Genomic DNA, 19,825 nt, shown 5'->3' with positions numbered 1-19,825 from the left:
TATATATATTTTTTCTTTTTTATTTACGCTATATATATATATAATCTTTAATAGCGGTAACAACCATTCTCTTATTTTCTCATAGCTACTACAGGGATAACAGGAATGTTTTTATAAACGACCATTGCACTTCTGTTAAATGACATCCCATTTTCTTTATTGTTGCGCTCGAGTGCCTCTCATACCAACCCTCGGGAAAGAGGGTGAGTTACGTTGAGCGTGTATCGTAAAGTAATTATTTAACGAAATATTTGAACGTCCGTTCAACGTATCGTATCAATTTACGATCATAATTTTAAGAGAAATGTTCCGAAATAAAAAAGAAATAAAGAAAAAGACAAGAAAAAAAAAAAGAGAAACTTTCAACTCATTAATTAAGCAAACGTTTTATTTTGAAGATTTTCGTAAACTTTTTTATAGGCTTTCTTGAGGTATACTTTCTCCCTTTTAGATTTCTTTTTCGATTCTCGAAAGAAATCACTAAGGAGGCCTGAAATTGTCGAAACTTTCTGATCTCTGGTCGAAGTTTCGTTCGAGTAGGATGATCGTCCTCCCTAGGATCGAAAAGTGGTTCTCATCGACTTTTCCAAGGGAATCCATAGAAGGTCTAAAATCTAGAAGTATCCTCGAACTCCACTCCATCTTTCCCGTACTCTTCCGAGAACTGTTCGTGTTAGTAAAGGAAAGCGAGAAAATCGTATAGAACCACTTCGTCCGCCATTCAAAAATGTTTTTTCATGGAAAGTAGTTCTTCCTGGTAGAACTCCCTTTAAAATTGAATTGGTACGCGAACGAAAGAAAAAGATGAAAATAATAAGGTCTATCCTAATGCTTATCTCTGTGTTTAACGAGGACGGTAAAAAGAAAGAAATGAAAAAGAGAAATGAGAAAAAAGGGGTGAAAAAAGGAAGGAAAGAAGAGGAGAAAGGAAAAGAAAAAAAGAAAATTATTTCATAGGACCTGAGAAAAGTTGACAAAGCCATTGATGGAACTTAGTACCTTTGGTACAGCGTTATTTGAACGCGCGCGCTCGCTTGTACCCGCCAGCTCGTTGTCGTATCTCGAAAACGTAATCACGTCAGCTAAAAAGAGAGAGAGAGAGAGAGAGAGAGAGAAAGAGAGAGAGAAAGAGAAAAAGAGAGGTGCCATCGGAGCTTTCGTCCTATCTGGTGCCGGACAAAAGAGGAAAAGAGCTTTTGAGCGATCATGCATAATACTTTTCGCGTCCCCACAAAGATCGCTTATTTGCGGTGAAATGGAGAAAAGTGTTGTGACGAGAGAAAGGACAACGGGGTCAATACGTTTCAACAGGTTCGGTTTTCTTTGTTGAGAACATCGACGAAACTCGACAAAGAGGAACTCGTCTCGTAGGAAGAAGGTCTGAGAGAGACCGTCTATTTCGCTTTACAATTTCGCATTGAAAATCCGTGAAATGGCACGACCGTGATAAGAAGATCGGGTTGGAATATTAAATTCACCTATGGAGGATTGAATAATATTTCTTTTTTCTTCTTCTTCTTTTCGTTTTCGTTTCTTTTTCTCTTTTCTTTTATTTTTTTTTCTTCTTCCCTTTTTTCTACGTTCGTTCGTTTGTTTTCCTGGCTTTTCGTAGTCATCACCGATTTTCGCGTTTCTCTTTTTCTTTTCTTCTCTCTCTCTCTCTTTCTCTCTCTTTTTCTCTGGTTATTTAAAGTTCGTATACAATCGGAGATAATACGTACGTATGTGTATATATTATGGTTTAATTATTGATCGGTACAATGTTCTTTTTCATATGAAAGAGAAAAAAAAGAAGAAGAAAAAAGAGTGGAGAGAAAAATAGAGAAAGGAAGAAAAATATTCTAAATGAAAGAAGATAAAAGCCGAATAACTTTTGGTACGCGAATTACGCTCCGGCGCGTTTCATTGTGGCTATCGCTGAACATCAGAATTTTCTGCGGCGCTTAAAAGTCCTGAATCTTCATTAGAGTTAATTACCGAATGTACGTGTCGCATTACGAAGGTAGAACAATACGGAATAAAGAGAATGAATTTATTCGTAGTCACAACGAAATTAATGCGATATCACGAACGTGAGTGAATTTCAAAAACATCTAAGTACGTATTGTTAACATGTATACTACCTATATCCGTAGATACCTTTATATGCAAATTTCAATGAATTTTATCATTGGAATAACTTTAACTAGATTCGAGGTCAAAATTTGACCTTCTTTTTTTCTTCCTTCCTTCCTTCCTTCTATTTATTTCTTTTCTCGAACTCGATTAGATAAAAAAGAGAAAACTTTGTAAACTTCTTAAAAAAAACACACACACACACACAAAAGTACAATTTCCATTATATTATATAAGAGTACAACGAAATTTCGTCGTGACATAATATTAAAAGAGACCCACGTGAAAATTCGCGTTAAGCGGAGCAAGAAATTATGCCTATGGAAAAAAAAGTGGCTTTCGAACGAATTTTCTTTTTTTTTCCTTCTTTTCTTTTCTTTTCTTTTTTTTTTCTTTTCTTTTCTTTTCTTTCTTTCTTTCTTTCTTTCTTTCCTTCCTTTTTCTCTTTTTTTTTTTTTCGTAACCAGATCCAAGTAATGGCCATTGCGTGCTTAATGTACTCGGAAAGTTCGTATTTCCGAAGTACCCTTCAGCCAATCTCGGAATCGGGGCAGAAAGTTCTGCCTCAACGTGGGGTGATCGCTCGTGCGTAAGACGTTCAAAACGAAAAAGCTCGTTCTCGCTTACTCGCGGGAAAATTTTTGTGCTAACAAAAAACGCGTAAAATTCTACCGCTAAAAAGGAATATGTATATAGCGGTAAGAATTTTTACGTTAGCTATAATACACGAATTGTATTGTTCGCTCAAGAAATATTACCGGCAAGTTTGAATATAAAAATAAAAGAAATCGTGAATTTCATTTTCGAGAAATATTAACAAAGAAGAAAAAAAATGAACAAAAAAAAAATATATATATATGTAGGACGATCTCGCAATTGTTATCAAACTTCAAGCTCTCAAATTCGATTTAATCTTATGTATATTTCTTTTTTTCTTTTGAAGATAATAAAAATATACATGCGTTGTATATCTCGAAACTTTAACGATGTTTAATCAACAAATTATTTTCTTTGACCGCGAAATGTCTGTCGGAAAAATATTTCGACGAGAAACCAACATGAACATGGTGCATACATAAATACGTACGTATTTACATTACGTATATAAAAGAGAATCTGAGATACAAAAAAAGAGAATGTACACTGTACATATATACGTACGTATGTACGTACTTACATACGTACATACTTATTTACGTGTACCTTACCGTATATCCAAGTAGTTGGAAAAGTTCAGTCTATAGTACGAATCTAAATTAAAATCGGATGAAGCTTTGAGGTTTGTTTTTTCTTTTATTTTTCTTTTTTTTAATTTCTTTTTTTTTTCTTTTATTTCTTTCCAACCAGGAGTGCTTTTGCTTTCCTTTTTGAAAAATTATACCGAAAAAAAAAAAAAAACAAAACAGGAAGAATAAGGATGAATGGTTATATGACACCGGATAGAATTATGATCTATTTTGCATGTATATAAGATACAAAGAGATATAGAAAATCAAAATGGCGGCTAAATCTTTAATGAAGTCGGTAAACTGAATCTTAATGAGTCTTTCATTAATAATGTACAAGAGAGAGAGAGAGAGAGAGAGGGAGAGATAAAGAGATAGAAAACAACATGAAAATACAAAAGGAATACTAATTTGCAGGCAATAACGCGTGACGTAGGCGACACAGGTGGCCGCTAATTTGCAGATCGTTTCTTCTAATTATCCTCATTATCAGCACGTAATGCCGATGCGACAGGTGTTTCCGTTTCATTTGTTGCGTGTTGCTGTTTTCTTTCTTTTTTTATTTTATGTTCTTCTCTTTTTTTCCTTTCTCTTTTTTTTTTTTTTTGTCGGAAGACACCGAAACTCGTGCACTTTGGTACTCATGTAAAGTACAGAATCGTGATAAAAATTGTATTTAAAAATTGTATAATAAAACATGAACGGCCTCTTAACTCTTTTTGTTTTACTTCGTCGTCATTGTCGTCATCGTCGTCGATAAAATTATTCGTTCTTCCCACGAATTAAGCTCAGTCATTAATTAGTACCAGTTACGAGCGTACTCATGCACGCAACGAAGCGGCTTTTTGCCGATCGCAACAAGCCGCAATAATTTCTCGAAATACCTACAACGTAATTGCTATGGCAAATTGTAAATTACAAATCATTGTTAACACGCGTCCTCACAGGAAACGATAAAATCCCACTTTATTCGACATTATCCCTCGTACTTTACTCTTTAATATATTACACCTACGTATTTATTTATAAAGATTACTGTAAATAAAAAAATCTTGAAAAAGATTTTTAAAGAGAGAGAAAAACGAAAGAAAGAACATGTAACAGAAAAATAAAGATCAATTATAAATATATATATATATATATATAATATAATATATTAAATGTAAATAAATAAATATAATTAAATCGATCGATTATCTCGAAAAATTAATTCCCTTCGATGGTCATAGTAATATAGATTATAATAATATCAACATAAGACAAAGTCTATTTCATCGAGCCTATTTATATAAAGTATATTTATATTAATTAATATTATTTATATTGATACTACACACTTTAATATATTACACTTACGTTTTTATTTAAAAGATTGCTCTAGACAAAAAAATGTTGATTGCGTCGAAAAAAGAAACAGAAAGAAAAAAGAAAAAAAGAAAAAAGAAAAACAAAGATCAATTAAATCGATCGATTATCTCGAAAAATTAATTCCCTTCGATGGTATTATATCAATATAAGACAAAGTCTATTTCATTGGTTTATCGTTTTTGTCGAAACTCGCTACGTGATTCACTTCCCTTGAGATCGTATGAGAGAAAGCCCGAGGCACGAAATCGAGCTTCAACGGGGTAGTAAAAGGGGAAGAATGGAGGAGGAGGAGATTGAGAGAGAGAGGGGAGGAAGGATGATAAACTGAAAACAATACGAAGGTCGACATTTGACCGCGCAGAACACGATCATGCTTTCAGCTTATGGTTTAAAGCTTTAAAGCGTCGCTCCTGATAGCTTTGAGTCGAGCGGTACACTAGCAAGAAAACTATTTCATAACTAGGTCGAGCAGCGTGCAGACTCGTTCGTTCGGGAGAGTTCGTTGTCGGATGAAGAAGAAATGGAGTTTGGGGGTGAGAACAAGGAGTTGCGGGGGTGAGGGTAGGTAGAAAGAGGAGAAATGAAAAAACAAAAGGAAAAACGTCGAAGGAAGAAGAATCTTGGCTCATGGCAAACTTTTCTTTTTCTTTTTACCTTTTTTTTTCTCCTTTTATCTTCTTCTTCTTCTTCTTCTTTTGTGTGTGTGTGTGTGTATTTGAATCTTGAATTTTAATAATTCCCTTTTCTTTTTTTATATCTCAATCTTATCCCCGCGATATTTAATGGATTAACTTATCGAAGAAATTTTTGCATATATTTTACATAACTGGTGAAAACTTTCGGCGACATTGCGTGTATAATTTAATTAGAGAAATATCAAAGTTTCGAATTCCAGATGAAACGTGAATCAGTTTTCCGTTTCTTTTTTCGACTTTTAACTACGTCGAAGAAAAGAGAAGAAAGGAAAGAGAAAAAATAAAAAAGAGAGAAGAATAAGGAGGACCTTATCGGTAAACATTTCTAATATCCCATTTAGGATTTTCTTTTTGAAAAAGATACGAATTAGAGGAGCTGGTATTTTTGTTCGAGAAAGGATCTCATCCTTCGAGAATTTCAGTCGTGTTTAGAACAGTATTGGGGACTTGAAAGGGACAATAAAGAAGGATCGAAAAACGAATCGCAACGCGCGTTTCTTATCGCTAAACGTTAAACTCGCACATTGATACTAATCGCATTGCATATGTTTGTATATATGTGTCACGAAGAAGTATGGTTTAGCTTTCGTCGTGGGCTTTGCACTATATACACTGTAATCTTGATTTTTTCTTTCTATATCTCTTGAATGGAACCATTTCGTTCGGTCTCTCGTTTTTTTTTATATTATTATTATTATTATTATTATTATCATCATTCCCTGCAAAAGTCCAAACACAGATGAATGGTATCAAAATTTAATGCAAATCGTTGGCACTAATTTTCAGATCGAATTTCTTTTCTTTTCTTTTCTTTTCTCTTCTTTCTTTTTTCTTTCCTCTTCTTCCTCTTCCCCATTCCTTTCTTCCATTGCTCTTGCAGCTTTTTTTTTTCTCTCTTTAATACCAAAGTGACTTTCGCATTCTTTCCAAGATCGAAATGGACACTATCTATCTTCCCTTTCGTGACTCTCTCATAAATTCGAGAAACTTGTAGCAGTTACTTTATCTGTTCGATTCGATTCAGCGATATGATTCCGGCATATTGCACGAACTCGAGGACGAAACTTTCTCGAATACGCTTTGGGTATCATAATCGTAGTTTGGCTACGTAGAAAAGCTACGAGATCGGAATAATATGTCGCTCATTTTGAAACTAATAGGAGTACGAGTAGATTTGAGCAAGTGGAAGAGAGGACAATGGCGAACGTCGAGTTTAAACGAATTGAACTTTCCTCGACTTAACGAGAATACCCGAAGCGAGAAGGGTCAGCGTCGCGTCTATTCTCGAATATTTCTACGGCGACGAGTCGGTAAACCGCTCGTTTCCTTCTCGGATAGAAGTTCGATGTGGTTTTCGACGTCTTTCATGCGATAAAATCGAACTCACTCGAAACCACCGTTGTGATTTCAAGTTTATACCACGGGGGAAGGGAAAAACTTTTTCAATTTTGCGATCTATTATTTCGTTTCATGCATGTAAAAAAGAAGATCGAGTAAACACGTGAACGTTGGATACCAATAATAGTTGCCAATTATAATCGATTCTCGATTTCGCCATTCGAACATTCGTCATTCGAATGGAATATTCGATCGACTCGGATATTAATTATGATTTTATATTATAATATGGTACCTTCTTTGGCCTGGACGTATCCGTGAACCTCGCAATAGCTGCCAGCTGGACCAGCAGCACCTGGTGTATCCAGAGTGTAAAGCGTGTTGGCCGAAGACGTGAGAACATCATCGGGTGTATGAATAAGACTGGTTGCCTGCGACAACGTACGTTGCTGATGACGTTGTTGTTGTTGCTGCTGTTGCTGCTGCTGCTGTTGCTGTTGTTGTTGTTGTTGTTGCTGTTGTTGTTGTTGTTGATGTTGATGCTGTGAATGCTGCTGAAGCTGATGCTGTTGTTGTTGTTGTTGTTGCTGCTGTTGCTGTTGCTGATGTTGTTGCTGGCTGGCGAGCATCTCCTCGTGTCGGCACTTTGAACAACGACGCATCTCCGAACGAACTCGCAGCAGCCAGACCATGCCGAAGAGTGCCATAGCAACCTCGAGTTCCGTTGACCTCGATGGATGCTTCATGCTCGCTGAATCAAGCACATCGAGGCTCAACGAGCCAACGCGACACATATCACCGATCTCGCGACCGATCGCTCGCCGATTTGCGAGTCTTCTCGCTTTCTATAAAAAACGTGATGCGATACGTTTCCGTCCTTCCTCCCTTTTCCTTTTTATTTATTTATTTATTTACTTGTTTACTTATTTATTGTCCCTTTACTATACATATATCTTTATTCGGTTATTACTAATCTATCACTTTTGTCCTTCAACGTATTATACTTGTTTATTGCGCTACGATTTTTAGCTCTGAAAATTTTCTGGTAAGCACATTCCTGGCAGTGTTCACGGTATCAAAGTTTAAGGAAGTCCTTTATTTACAATCCTGTATGAGTTGCCTTGCTTTAACCTTAGTTAAGTTTCACTAAATTTGAAGCGTTTCCTGTAACTTCTTACGTTCCACATCAAAGTACGATAGTCGTCTTCGCCGTCTAACGAGGATTCTCTACGTAAGCAGGAACTTTGTTAAGCAACAGGATGAACGATGAAACCATCGGGATTGGTAAACCGCGAGTAGATCGTTCGTCGAAGTAACTTCGTCGATCTCAACGAATCGAAGGCACCAAGGTTTCTTCTATTCTTCGATTGGACCCAAAAGAAGTTACGATGTTTTTCCCTGTTTATCTTATTCTTTAAAGGAGAAGAAGGAAAATAAAAAAGCAAAACGATTCTTTACGATCGATCGATGGATCAAAACTCTTGTTCGTTCCGCGCGTTAATAGGAACAATCGACGACGACGACGACGATCAGTCGAATTTTTCGAGTTTGATTAATCGAATTACATTATCACCGTTCAATTTCTTGCAATTTTCTTTTTCCCTCGACTTTCATCTTTCGACTTTCCACGTGTCATCCAATTCTTGGATAACTCGGAACGGTTCATCGACTCGGACACTGTCGTCATTTTCCGGTACACCACGACAATGCCAGCAACGTTTCTATTGAAAAGGATACTTCTGAATCCTTTGGTCCGTACGCATGAGTAGTGGTAAGAGGGGTCACCTCGACCACCTCCACATCTACCACCACCACTACCAACCACCAACCACCACCACCACCACCACCACCACCACTACCACCACCACCACTACTATCACTACCACCACCTATCAGCACTACCACTATTACTAGCAGCAGCACTCTAACCTTCGTTCTTTTCCGGTTTCTTCCTTGGACAAAAGTGTCCAAAGTTCGTTCGAATTCGCGATATCGCGAGCCTTCTTCTTATTCGTATTCTTTTTCTTCTTCTTTCTTCTTTGTTCCTTTTTCTTTCTCTTTTTCTTGGTCCACTTCGATGCACCAGGGATTTCGTAAGCAGTGAATAAAAGTTAACCCTTCTCGTCTGCTTTTTCGAAAGAAGTCTCACTTTCCAGCCTCTTTGTTCAATCTTATATCCGCCTGGAAAAGTATTCGTAGAGAGAGAAAGAGAAAGAAGGTAGAAGAGAGAGAGAGAGAGAGAGGAGGTGCCAATCTGTTACTACTGATGCTGCTTCTTCTCTTCGTCATGAAGGCCCTCTTCGAACTTAGCCCGGCAGCGTTGCAGTACTGAAAGATTACACTCCAACGAAAACTCTCTCTCTCTCTTTCTTTCTCTTTCTCTTTTTCTTCCTCTTTCTCTCATACCCTATCTTTCTTTGCATCTCTCTCTTTGTTTCTGTCTCTCTTTGTCCATCTGTCTCGGTGTTTACCTTTCCGAGTTTCCTTTGGGAGAATTTTTCTTCCCTTTTCTTTCTTTCCTTTTTTCTTTTATGTTTTGTCCTCATCTCTCCTTCTTTCTCTATCTCCGTCCGTCTCTCCTTCTCTCTTCATCTTTCGCAAATATAAACGAATAATCATCTTCTTAAAAGTAGACGATCTATGACCCCGAAGAACTTTTCATTGTTTTCAGAGACTTTAAACGTTCGAACTAAACGTATAACGAGATACGCGGATCGAGACTCTCGGCCGGGGTTGTAAGGGATAGGATAGGGGTAGGGAACTGAAAGGGATGAGAAGAAAGAGAATAATATCTATTATTCTTTGATTTCTAGAAACGTAGAAGGAGGACGTAACCGATTTGCATCATTAGGAACGGGTATAAAGTTTAAATGCGAATTCGATTTTATCGAATTCGATCGTCGAAAAGAAAACGAAGAAAATTCAGATCTTCACCTTCTTAACGTCGTCCACTGTTAGGAATGAATTCAAATTGAACGACAATGATCTTGAATGCGAATTGTTCGTTGGGAAGAAAAAAAAAGAAAGAGAGAGAGAGAGAGAGAGTTTGCTAAAAGTTCAGAGATCGGCTTTGCCTTTGACGGAAAGGAAAAGGAAAGAGACGAGAAACGAAGGAGATTGGACGAGGGTAAATTGCAACACGAAAGGTGGAAAAGCTTTCTATGTGTCTGTGTGTGTATGTATGTATACACGGGCGTATATATGCGTCTATGTGCGTATCCTACATGTATATGTGTTTTCGAGTATCGCTGGCACTCGTACGCCCAAACGCGAAAGCCCGTGTCTCGCACGTACGTGCAGCAATTAAAACTTGGCTAAATCCTATTTCATATCCTACTCACTCTCGACGTCTATTCCCTGGCTATCACTTTCTATCTATCCATCTATCTATCTCTTTCTCTCTCTTTCTCTCTTTCGTGCTATCCCCAAGTCTATTTATCCATTGGCTCGCAAAGGCAAAATCTAGTTACGTTTCTCGGAAACCTTTCGTTCGATAAACTTTTATCAAGAAATTTCGTTGGAACTATCAAACGGAAGCTTCTTTCCCTCTCGTGATCTCGCACGAAAACTATTTGGAAAAAGCTTTCTCTATTTCTCTGTCTGTCCCATATCAAAGAGCAACGATCGAATGATAGAACTATCCTTTCCGAATACAATTCATTAATTGATCAGATCACTTTGGTAAAACGTAGAGGAAACCATAGAAGGTTATTACTTCGTCGGTAGTAGGTACATACATAGAAATTCCTATTGAGGGTAACTGATTGTGAGAAAAGCATCGCGACGATATATTTCATGAGAAAAAGAGTAAATATAGAAGAAGATAAAGAAAGAGAAAAATAGATAGAAAGAAAGAAAGAAAGGAAGAAAGAAAGAGAGAGAGAGAGAGAGAGATATTGGACGTAGACGAAAATCCCGACAAATTTAAACGTTATTGTCGGAATGTAATCCCCGAAATGGAAACTTTTACCGGCGTTTACTATTATCAGAAATATGGGATGGTACGGAGCCGACTGACAAAAAAAGGAACGTATTTCAATGGATATAATTCAGGTACATTAGGAAAAGGAAGCAATTATGAATTTTCTGGCAGTGGATAGCAAGCGATCCAAGATAATTAAATGGAAGCAACGTCTTCTTTCTCTTCATCTTTTCTCGACCTTATTTCCGCTTGCTTTTTCTTTTCTTGCCCCATCCACGATTTTATCTTTCACCGACCGTTTCGTATCCCTTCACCCTCGATCTTCCTAACCTACTCGCTCTACCCTCTCCCTCCTCCCCTTCCACCACCCACCCACGTTACCACCACCCACCCACGTTACCACCATCATCACTACCAACACTCTCTTCTTTCCACGTCTGGAAGCTGCTAGAACGCATAGCACGTGAACGAGGATCGGAGTTGGAATTCTCTGATATTTACGAGCGCTTTTGAGGGCGCGTTGCAATGCGAAACCGACCATGCTGATCCTTCGAACGGCGCGTATGCGAGTGAACGATCGTTGAAATACCACGTCGTTGATGGATAGAGGAAGCATTCGATTCTTGCGTGGTCGATCCTACGATCGAACGTTTTGCTTGAATTCCCGAATATTTCGCACTCACGGCTCGATCAGAAATGTCTTGTAATATCTATATAAATCGTATGGATTTTTAACATAATATGATTTAAATGTCTCTCTGTGTGTGTATGTGTGAATATATTATTTTATCGAGAGTTTATTTTTATGTACAGATAAAAGTTTAAACATTATGCTTGAATTTTTGGATATTCGAGCACTCATAGCTCGATCAGAAATGTTTTGTAATGTCTGTATAAATCGTAGGAATTTTTAACATAATATGATTTATAAATAAATATATATATATATATTATTTTATCGCAGTTTTATTTCTATATACAGACAGGAGTCTAAAAATTGGAATTTTTAATATAATATGATTTATATACATATATATATATATATATAATTTTATATTTATTTATAATTTTTATATATTTGATATATCTATCAAACATCTATTTTTATGTACGAGTTAAAATATTCGAATTTTCAACATAATATGTTAACTATATATACATATACATATATATTATTAATGATTTTTAATTATTTAATATACCCATAGATCGTTCGTTTTTATATACAAAGAAACGATCATATTATAACGTAATATTTTCAATTACGAGAAAAGAAAAATACACACAAGGATGTTCAAAATAAAATTACTCGTTTTTGTAGCTCGTGCGTTAACGAACCGTCGAGTTTTTGGGTCAGTAGGGTAGTGCCCTTATCGTGACAAAAATAGAATCGCTAGATTCCATGCGGCACAGATTTGTTCGGTAACCTTTGGAAAGGAAATTATTCACAGTGCGATGACCGACAAAGAGCATTGTTTCGCGTTTGTTGTCCATCCACGGTGTGTACCCTAATCGTACTAGATTATGCTAGTCCTACACAGAAAGCTTACACGCTCGAGAGACGGAAAGACGACTGAGAGTTCTGTGATTAACTTTGCATCGTCCTCGTTTTACTTTGGAACAATTACAAAAGGAAACTTGTATCGTGTGTAAGTTTTATAATAGATCTCTCTTTCTTTCTCTCTATTTCTCTCTCTTTATTTTTCTCCCTTTCTCCCGTTGTTTTAATTATATAGAAGACAGTTTTAATCGGTGTATCATATAACTACATTTTTTCTTCGAAGCGTTGGCTTAAAATAAATTTATAATGTTGCTCGTTATTGTGCATAATTAAATGCAATGAATGGATAAATCTTGATAAATAAATTTATATATATATATATATGTATGTGTGTGTGTATGTATATACACACACACGTGTGTGTGTGTATGTAGGTATGCAGGTGTTATTTAAGCGAAGAACAATAAAGCGTTTATCGATATTCACCGAACGATTACTTCCATAGTGGATTTTCCTGAGAATAATTCTAACGGAATATCCGAAACAATTAAAACGATTTGATTCATCCATTCACGCTATTGTAGATAACTCGGGTAACATTGGTAGACGTATGTACGTTCGAAGAATCCAATCGTTAAAATTTTGATTTTACTTAGAAATCATATTATACGATTCATATTAAACCAAACAGATATATGATAATATATATATATATATACATATATAATAAAATTTTATTTTATAATATATATAAATATAAAATATTACTATGTTCACGTTCGAAGGATCGAATCGTTTATAAATTGTAATCGATTCGATGAGCATCTTTACCGAACGTATGTATCCAGGAAGCTAGGAAACTCTCGAAACTTTATCCATATAGGCGAAGTAGGTACTCACTGAACTTTCGACGTTCGTGATTCGAATCTGGTTCACATAGAAACGACTTCTTAGCCACGTCGACGACTTTAAATTTTAATCGTAAATCGTTCGTATGACGTATTATTACATCCTACGAAGAATCTCGCAAAATCGTTCCCGAAGATATAAGATGAATAAAATTAACAAATTTTTTTTATCGCCAAAGGATAATGCCATTCATTAACGTTTCGACGAGAAATTTACTTTTTTTCAATCGCAACCAATCCGCCATTAATTCTCGAAAATTAATCAATATATCATTTCTTTCTCTTGATATTTATACAAACCGAAAATGTCGGGGTTATTAAAATCGTAATATTTTCAAATACATTGTTCTTTTTTTTCTTTTTTTCTTTTTCTTTTTCAAGAGCGAGAAAACCTATGGTCGAGATAAACAATGCTCCACTCATTAGGAAAGACAATGCAAAACGGGTTCGCGTTAAAAGGCAAAAGCTTTTCGGCTTTCGCGATGACGATGAGAATTCAAAGCAGTATAACGCTAGTATGGGTCAGTGGTATCGAGCGAGGAATAAATTGCACCTGTCGAAATTCCCTGGAGCAGATCCACCCACTCTCTGATCCCTCTCGCTACTACACCATCACCGCACCCCATGTACGAACCACTAATAACGGACTCTCGACGTTTACGATTTTTGTTTATTTTTCGAGCTCGCCCACATGTACCGCCTATCTCTTTTTCCTTTGCGTTTACCATTTTTTATTTTGTTTTGTTTCGTGACTATTTTTTTTCCCTTCTTTTTTCCCTCTCTTTCTCTTTTTATTTTATTTTATTTTTTTTTTTTGGATCGTCTCTTCTTTTTTTCTCTCGAATTAATGCATAACGACGATGACAACGTTACGTCGTTTCAACTCAAATAATACACGCTTTGTAATCATCCGTTGTTTAATCTTTCTCTCTATCTATCTATCTATCTATGTTATTCTTTTTACTATTAATTATAAAAGTTAATAATAAATTCTAAGTAAGTATTTGAATATGGAAGATATTTTCGAGAATAGATTATGTCGATTTAAAGAACGCAGCAATAAACAAAATGAATATCTATTATCTAGTTTATTAAAATTTTATGATAAAAAGAGAAACGTAAAGTTCTCTTTCCTTCTCTCTCTCTCTCTCTCTTTCTCTTTCTCTTTCTTTCTCTCTCTCTCTCTCTCTCTCTCTCTCTCTCTCTTGTTCTTTACGACTATTTGCTTCGCCGACTGTAATAGTCGCAAAGGAGAAACAGTTATGTTCGCTCGATTCAGCACGATTTACCACGGAAACGTGCTACGGGCGCCACGTTTCGATATTATTTCCAAGTGGAAATAATGGACATCGTAAACTGCCTATTTGGCTCATCGCCGTTTCAACTTGGTGAATTAGTTTTTGAACCTCGATTGATATTTTTTTTTTTCTTTTTTCTTCTTTATATATATATATTAAATATCGAGCTTAGAAACGACTTTCGAAGAATCGAATTAAAAAGTCGAAGGAGAGTCCGGGAACATTTTTAATGACACGAAGTTAAACGTCTTCTTACCGAGAGACGATTAAAATTCACTTTTATACGAATATTACGAAAAAAGAATCATGAATATTGATAAGGTTAATTCGCCGGTGGTATTATCAGCTCGTCCTTTTACCGTGACTCTTTTATCGTGAAGAGGTCCAAAGAAAATGAGTAAAAAGAAGAAGAAAAAGGAAAATAAGCGGAGGGATGAAAAATTGCAGATCTTACGAAACGAAAGATCACTTTTAGAAATTTCATAAAATTTCGTTCTAAATCGAACGATCCCGATGGGAAAAAAAGGTCTCGTTTTGTGGATTTTCCAAAGTACCATCATACACTTTCGAAGATCTTTTGCGATCTAATAAAGAAAAATTGTCTCGTGCGATGGTCTTAAAAAAAGGAATAAAATTTTTTTATGCCTTACGATATAACAGTTACGATATAAAAAGGAATCTGCCCCCTCGCCCCTCTTGCAAATTCTTCGATGATGATTACATTTTTTAGGGGGGAGCGACAAAAATAAAAAAGAAATAAAAAAAAAAAGAGAAAGAAAGAAAGCTTGAGATTCGCCAGCACGCCAAATGAAAATGAGCATCGTAGCAAACTCGTAGTAAACTCATTATCTTAATACTCATATATGAATCGTAAATCTATTTTACTTAGAAAAGATTAAAATGTTGGTTTCATTACAAAACGAAATAAACGAAACGACGATAAACAAGCTGTGCTTTCAAGTTTTTCCAAATAATGAAATGTAATTACTTTTCTTTCTTTCTTTCTTTCTTTTTTCGAGAAACACGATGAAACGAATAAAAAGACATAGAGAGCTTTGTTACTTTTATCCCGAAGGATACGTGCCCGAAGAAAGTTTACGGTCTAGAAATCCAAAGCTCGTTCGTATGTACGGACGGCCGCGACCGGGTAATGAAATTTACAAGATCCCAACGGCATGAGGCTCCTCCGCGTCTTGGCTCATTAAGTTTGTTACTTCTATTACTACGACTTTGTGCCTCTAAACGAAGTTTCTACGGTTACGTATCCATCCTTCACCGTGGTGAATTATGTACCAACGATGCTTTATTACACGAACCACCTCGCGTCCGCCAATTTCGTTAATATCATCAAAATTTCATCCGGCTGGGAAACGACGAAAAGTTTAAGGGAGGGGGACATTATATATATATATATAAAATATATATATTATATATTACGTATACATTCGTATGTATGTATGTATGTATGTATGTATGTATGTATGTATGTATAATGAAGAAAGCTGCGTTGTCGTCGGACGAAAGCTTTTAATAGTATTACTCGACGATTAAATTTCATCCGCAGTTTCGAAACAGTTTTCTAACAAAATTTCTGAAAATTTCTCGATGAGAGAAAGAGAAAAGTAAAATTTTCGGTGCAGAAGTGTTCCTTGAGCTTTCTGACTGTTCGAACAATCCTACCATGGCGGATTAATTAATTTTCCTATGTAAACGAAGTTACTCTTCTCCCGTTTAGAACGTATTAAACGTGAATGATAAATATCAAAGAACGTTCTTTTTCTCCTTTAACTTCTTCTCGCTCGATCGAACGAAAACCGATGAAAATCGTCAACGATTTCCTCGAAACAATATTATATTATACCATTGATATATTGAAAGAGAAATTTTATAGACGTTATACGCTTGAATTAATATCGATCGCGAAAAACAATATAAACTTCGATAGAGGCAGGCAGATTTTACGAAATATAAACGACTCGCACGCACATGCATTCTCATATTTCGATCGCGTTGTCGATATCAACGAAAAGACAAAACAATAATAAAACAAAGAAACAAACAAACAAACAAACAATTAACGAAGATATAGAGAAAATATGTAGAAGAATCAATATGATTTTTGCTTCGAACATTTATCTCATGTTCTCGGAATGATAATTCAGAATATATCTCGAAACGTATAATCATCATAATAATAAATGTAGTTACCTATATACGTATATACTAGAGAGACAGAGACACAGAGAGACAGAGAGACAGAGAGACACAGAGAGAGAGAGAGAGAGAGAGAGAGAGAGAGAGAGAGAAAGAGAGAGAGAGAGAGAGAGAGAGAAACTAGAGTTAATTACATCGCGTTTGCATATGACCACCGTACTGTTGAAGGGATGAAAACAATGAGAATGAGGAGAAGGAGGAGGAGAAGGAGGAGGAGGGAGAAGGACAAGTACCTCCCTTCTCTCTCATAACAGGGCAAGGTGAGTTCAAATTCCATCGATCCGCTTATACAATATCCGTTCGCTCGCGCGTGCGATTGTTTCGAGCTGGCCCTTTGTTTCGGCTTGGTCGCCTTCCTATATGGAATTAGAACGAAGTAACGTATCGCGACACGGAAATTGTATTTTGCGTTTTGCATTCGTCGCCGTCGCTTCGTTTAGTTTAAAGACCGTAGGTCAAATCGAATTAAAGCGATTTAATCGTTTCCATGAAATATATTAAATAACAAACGTGAGACTTATTTAATCGTTTTCTCTTTCCTCTTCGTCTTTTTTTTCTTTTTGTTTTTTTTTTGTTTTTTTTTCTTTTGGTATCATTGGTCAGAAGTACGATAAGCGATCCGATCGTAGTTACGAGGCTAGACGTGTTTGAAATCTTTACTCGATTCGATGAATCGATTAAGATAAATCGATACACTGTAATAAAATAAAATAAGAAAAGAAGGAGAGGAAGACAGAGAGAGAGAGAGAGAGAGAGAGAGAGAGAGAGAGAGAGAGAGAGAGAGAAGATACTGAAAAAATAAAAAGAAATAAAAAAAATAGAAGTAGGAAGGATACCCATGGGACGTTATTGAGGAAGGTGATAAGACTCGAAGGGTTCGACGAAAAGAGTTTTTCCAGACAATCTGGAAAAAGGCTATAGAGAGAAGTAGAGAGAGAGAGAGAGAGAGAGAGAGAGAGAGAGAGAGAGAGAGAGAGGAGATTTTAAGGACGAAAAGCCCTCCGGGAACTGACTCAGTGTCAATGAGGCGTCCAAGTTTTCCTGCGGCTCGCCGCAACTTTGGCACGTCATCCTCTACCACTCAACCATACTACGTATTCTTCTCTTTACCACGGCGCTGTTCTTTCTAGATAGAGAGAAAGAGAGAAAAGTAGGAAGATAAAAGAGGACGGTGTAATCGACCGAGTGACAGGTTACAAACTTCTTCAATTTTCCGATTAAAACTCATTTTCAATAGACTAAAAATTGACACGGAGTTATTTCAATGGATTAACATATACAATGAATCGAATTGATTTTTATAAAATTATTGAAGTCTGTTACTTTTTTCATACTATATATATATATATATAATATCTATTGGTAGAAAAATTTTTAATCGCCAACGTTGCTCGTGGCATATTTTTCCGCATCTCGAACGAATTAAATCCACGATGAGATGCGGTGTCGATACTTCACGCGCTGTGAAAATATGATACGGAAAATGAGGGTGAGATAATACCACTCGATTCCTCTCATTGTTTTTCTTCTTTTTCAATTCGATCACTCTCTCGTTCTCTCCCCTCTATCTCTCTCTCTCTCTCTCTCTTTAACTTGTATTCTTCATCGGGTCGATATTGGTCCGGTTAATTCCCAGAATTCATAATCTGGATTCGGTTGAATGGTTTATAGGGTTGAACGAATGAAAAGAGATGGCTCATGGAAATGAGAATAAATCGTATATAAGTATGAAAGAACGTTGTGTATCTTATTCAACCGTTGTTCCCCAAGGAGTAAACCTGTTTGCCGTTGAAAAATAAACTCACCAATTCATTCTATTCGCAAAGAAATCTCTCGCGAGATTCTTAAGGGAAAATGAATACGAGTGAAAAGAAAACGCTTCTCCGGATTTCGATTATGAAGATGCAACGATAATCTCTTTAATTCAATGCTAGAATCATCGGGACAATTATATTCTCTTCGAAGGGCTTGACTAATATTATTCTTCACGAGATCTTTAAAAATCTCTTCTCCCTCTCATTTTTCCTTATCGTGTCAAAATTCTTTTCGATCTATCATATATTCCACGACGAACGATTAATATTTCCAATGGAACAATGGCGTTTCGTAGAATTGAAACCGTTTTTTCAAAAATGTCTCGAACGATTTCGTACTAATTTACGTTCTAACTATATACACTAATACGTACGTAGGAACATTTTGGACATGCCGCGAATCAAATCGCGGTTTACTTTCGTCGAGCATGTTTCTTGTTAATTCTGCAACATTAGTGTTCCACTCGATTCGATACGTACGAACGAACGATAATTAGGAAAATGAACGTATAATCGGATTATCGACTAATCGATTCGACCGAAACTTAACGAAACGATCGTGCAGATAAATCGTTCGAATAATTTGATCGAACACAATTTTGATTCCGTGCTTCATAGTACCTCACTCCCCCTCCCCTGCCCCCTCCTCCCTCTTTCTCTCTTTCTCTCTTCCATTCTATAAAATTCACGATACACTGTAAATTTTAAATTATCGCCATTACGGTATCGAACATATCGAATTTGGTCGTGCCAGGAATTTCAAGCGAAACGATTGAAAATTCGATTACTTGGTAGTATTATTATTGCCAGAGAGTATTGTGCCGGTATTCTTTCTTTCTTTCTTCTTTTTTTCTGTTCTCTCTCTCTCTCTCTCTCTCTCTCTCTCTCCCTCTCCATATTTTTTTATCCCTTTTTTTTTCGATATTGATGAACGAATCGAACATCGACGAATTACGAATTAAATCGATATAAACATATCTAATCGCTGATCTCTAACAAAGTGTAAGGTACAAGATCGAGATAAAACGAGACAGATGTTAAAGAGAGAGAGAGAGAGAGAGAGAGAGAGAGAGAATATCCGATAATACCAAATGCCGTAAGTGAGATTGGCTCAGTGGAATTTGGGTCATCGAAGGTGCTGGAACGCGTTCGTTCAGTATTCCCACTGTTTGGTGACATCGATCTAATAGATGAGAGTTGGTATTTGAGAAGCGGTATCGTTAGTCACGTATCGTTCGATATATTCATATATACTCTATAGAATGAAAATATTTCTATCAATTTAATCGACCGTCACGACGATCGTGTGAACGTTTCAATTGCGCGAAAGAGAAAGAGAGAAAAGAAATGCACAAACGTCCACAAAAACACACGTACGATTTACACCCGAAGGATATAACGATGAAAAGTAATAAAACGAAAGAAA

The 19,825-nt window shown here is 36.3% G+C and overlaps 1 protein-coding gene across 15 annotated transcripts in view; it reads right to left on the bottom strand.

Annotated features, from left to right (window-relative positions):
• LOC127070439 (disks large 1 tumor suppressor protein) overlaps nt 1–19,825 on the bottom strand; it is a 461,967-nt gene that overhangs the window by 255,127 nt on the left and 187,015 nt on the right. For 8 of the 15 annotated variants that reach the window (XM_051008505.1, XM_051008526.1, XM_051008453.1 and 5 more), the window contains exon 1: nt 7,038–8,557. The exons of 1 other annotated variant lie outside the window; for it this stretch is intronic. In XM_051008505.1, coding sequence (XP_050864462.1) covers nt 7,038–7,536 — 499 coding nt within the window. In that variant the 5' untranslated portion in view covers nt 7,537–8,557. Of the gene's footprint in view, nt 1–7,037; nt 8,560–19,825 lie in introns of those variants that run through there. 6 more of the 15 variants (XM_051008415.1, XM_051008435.1, XM_051008445.1 and 3 more) reach the window with 3 other exon arrangements.

Source organism: Vespula vulgaris, chromosome 1 (assembly GCF_905475345.1).
Source record: "Vespula vulgaris chromosome 1, iyVesVulg1.1, whole genome shotgun sequence".
In the NCBI taxonomy this organism is placed as follows: Eukaryota; Metazoa; Arthropoda; class Insecta; order Hymenoptera; family Vespidae; genus Vespula; species Vespula vulgaris.
Note: the sequence above shows the minus strand (reverse complement) of the source record. Positions and strands in the feature narration are given on the sequence as shown.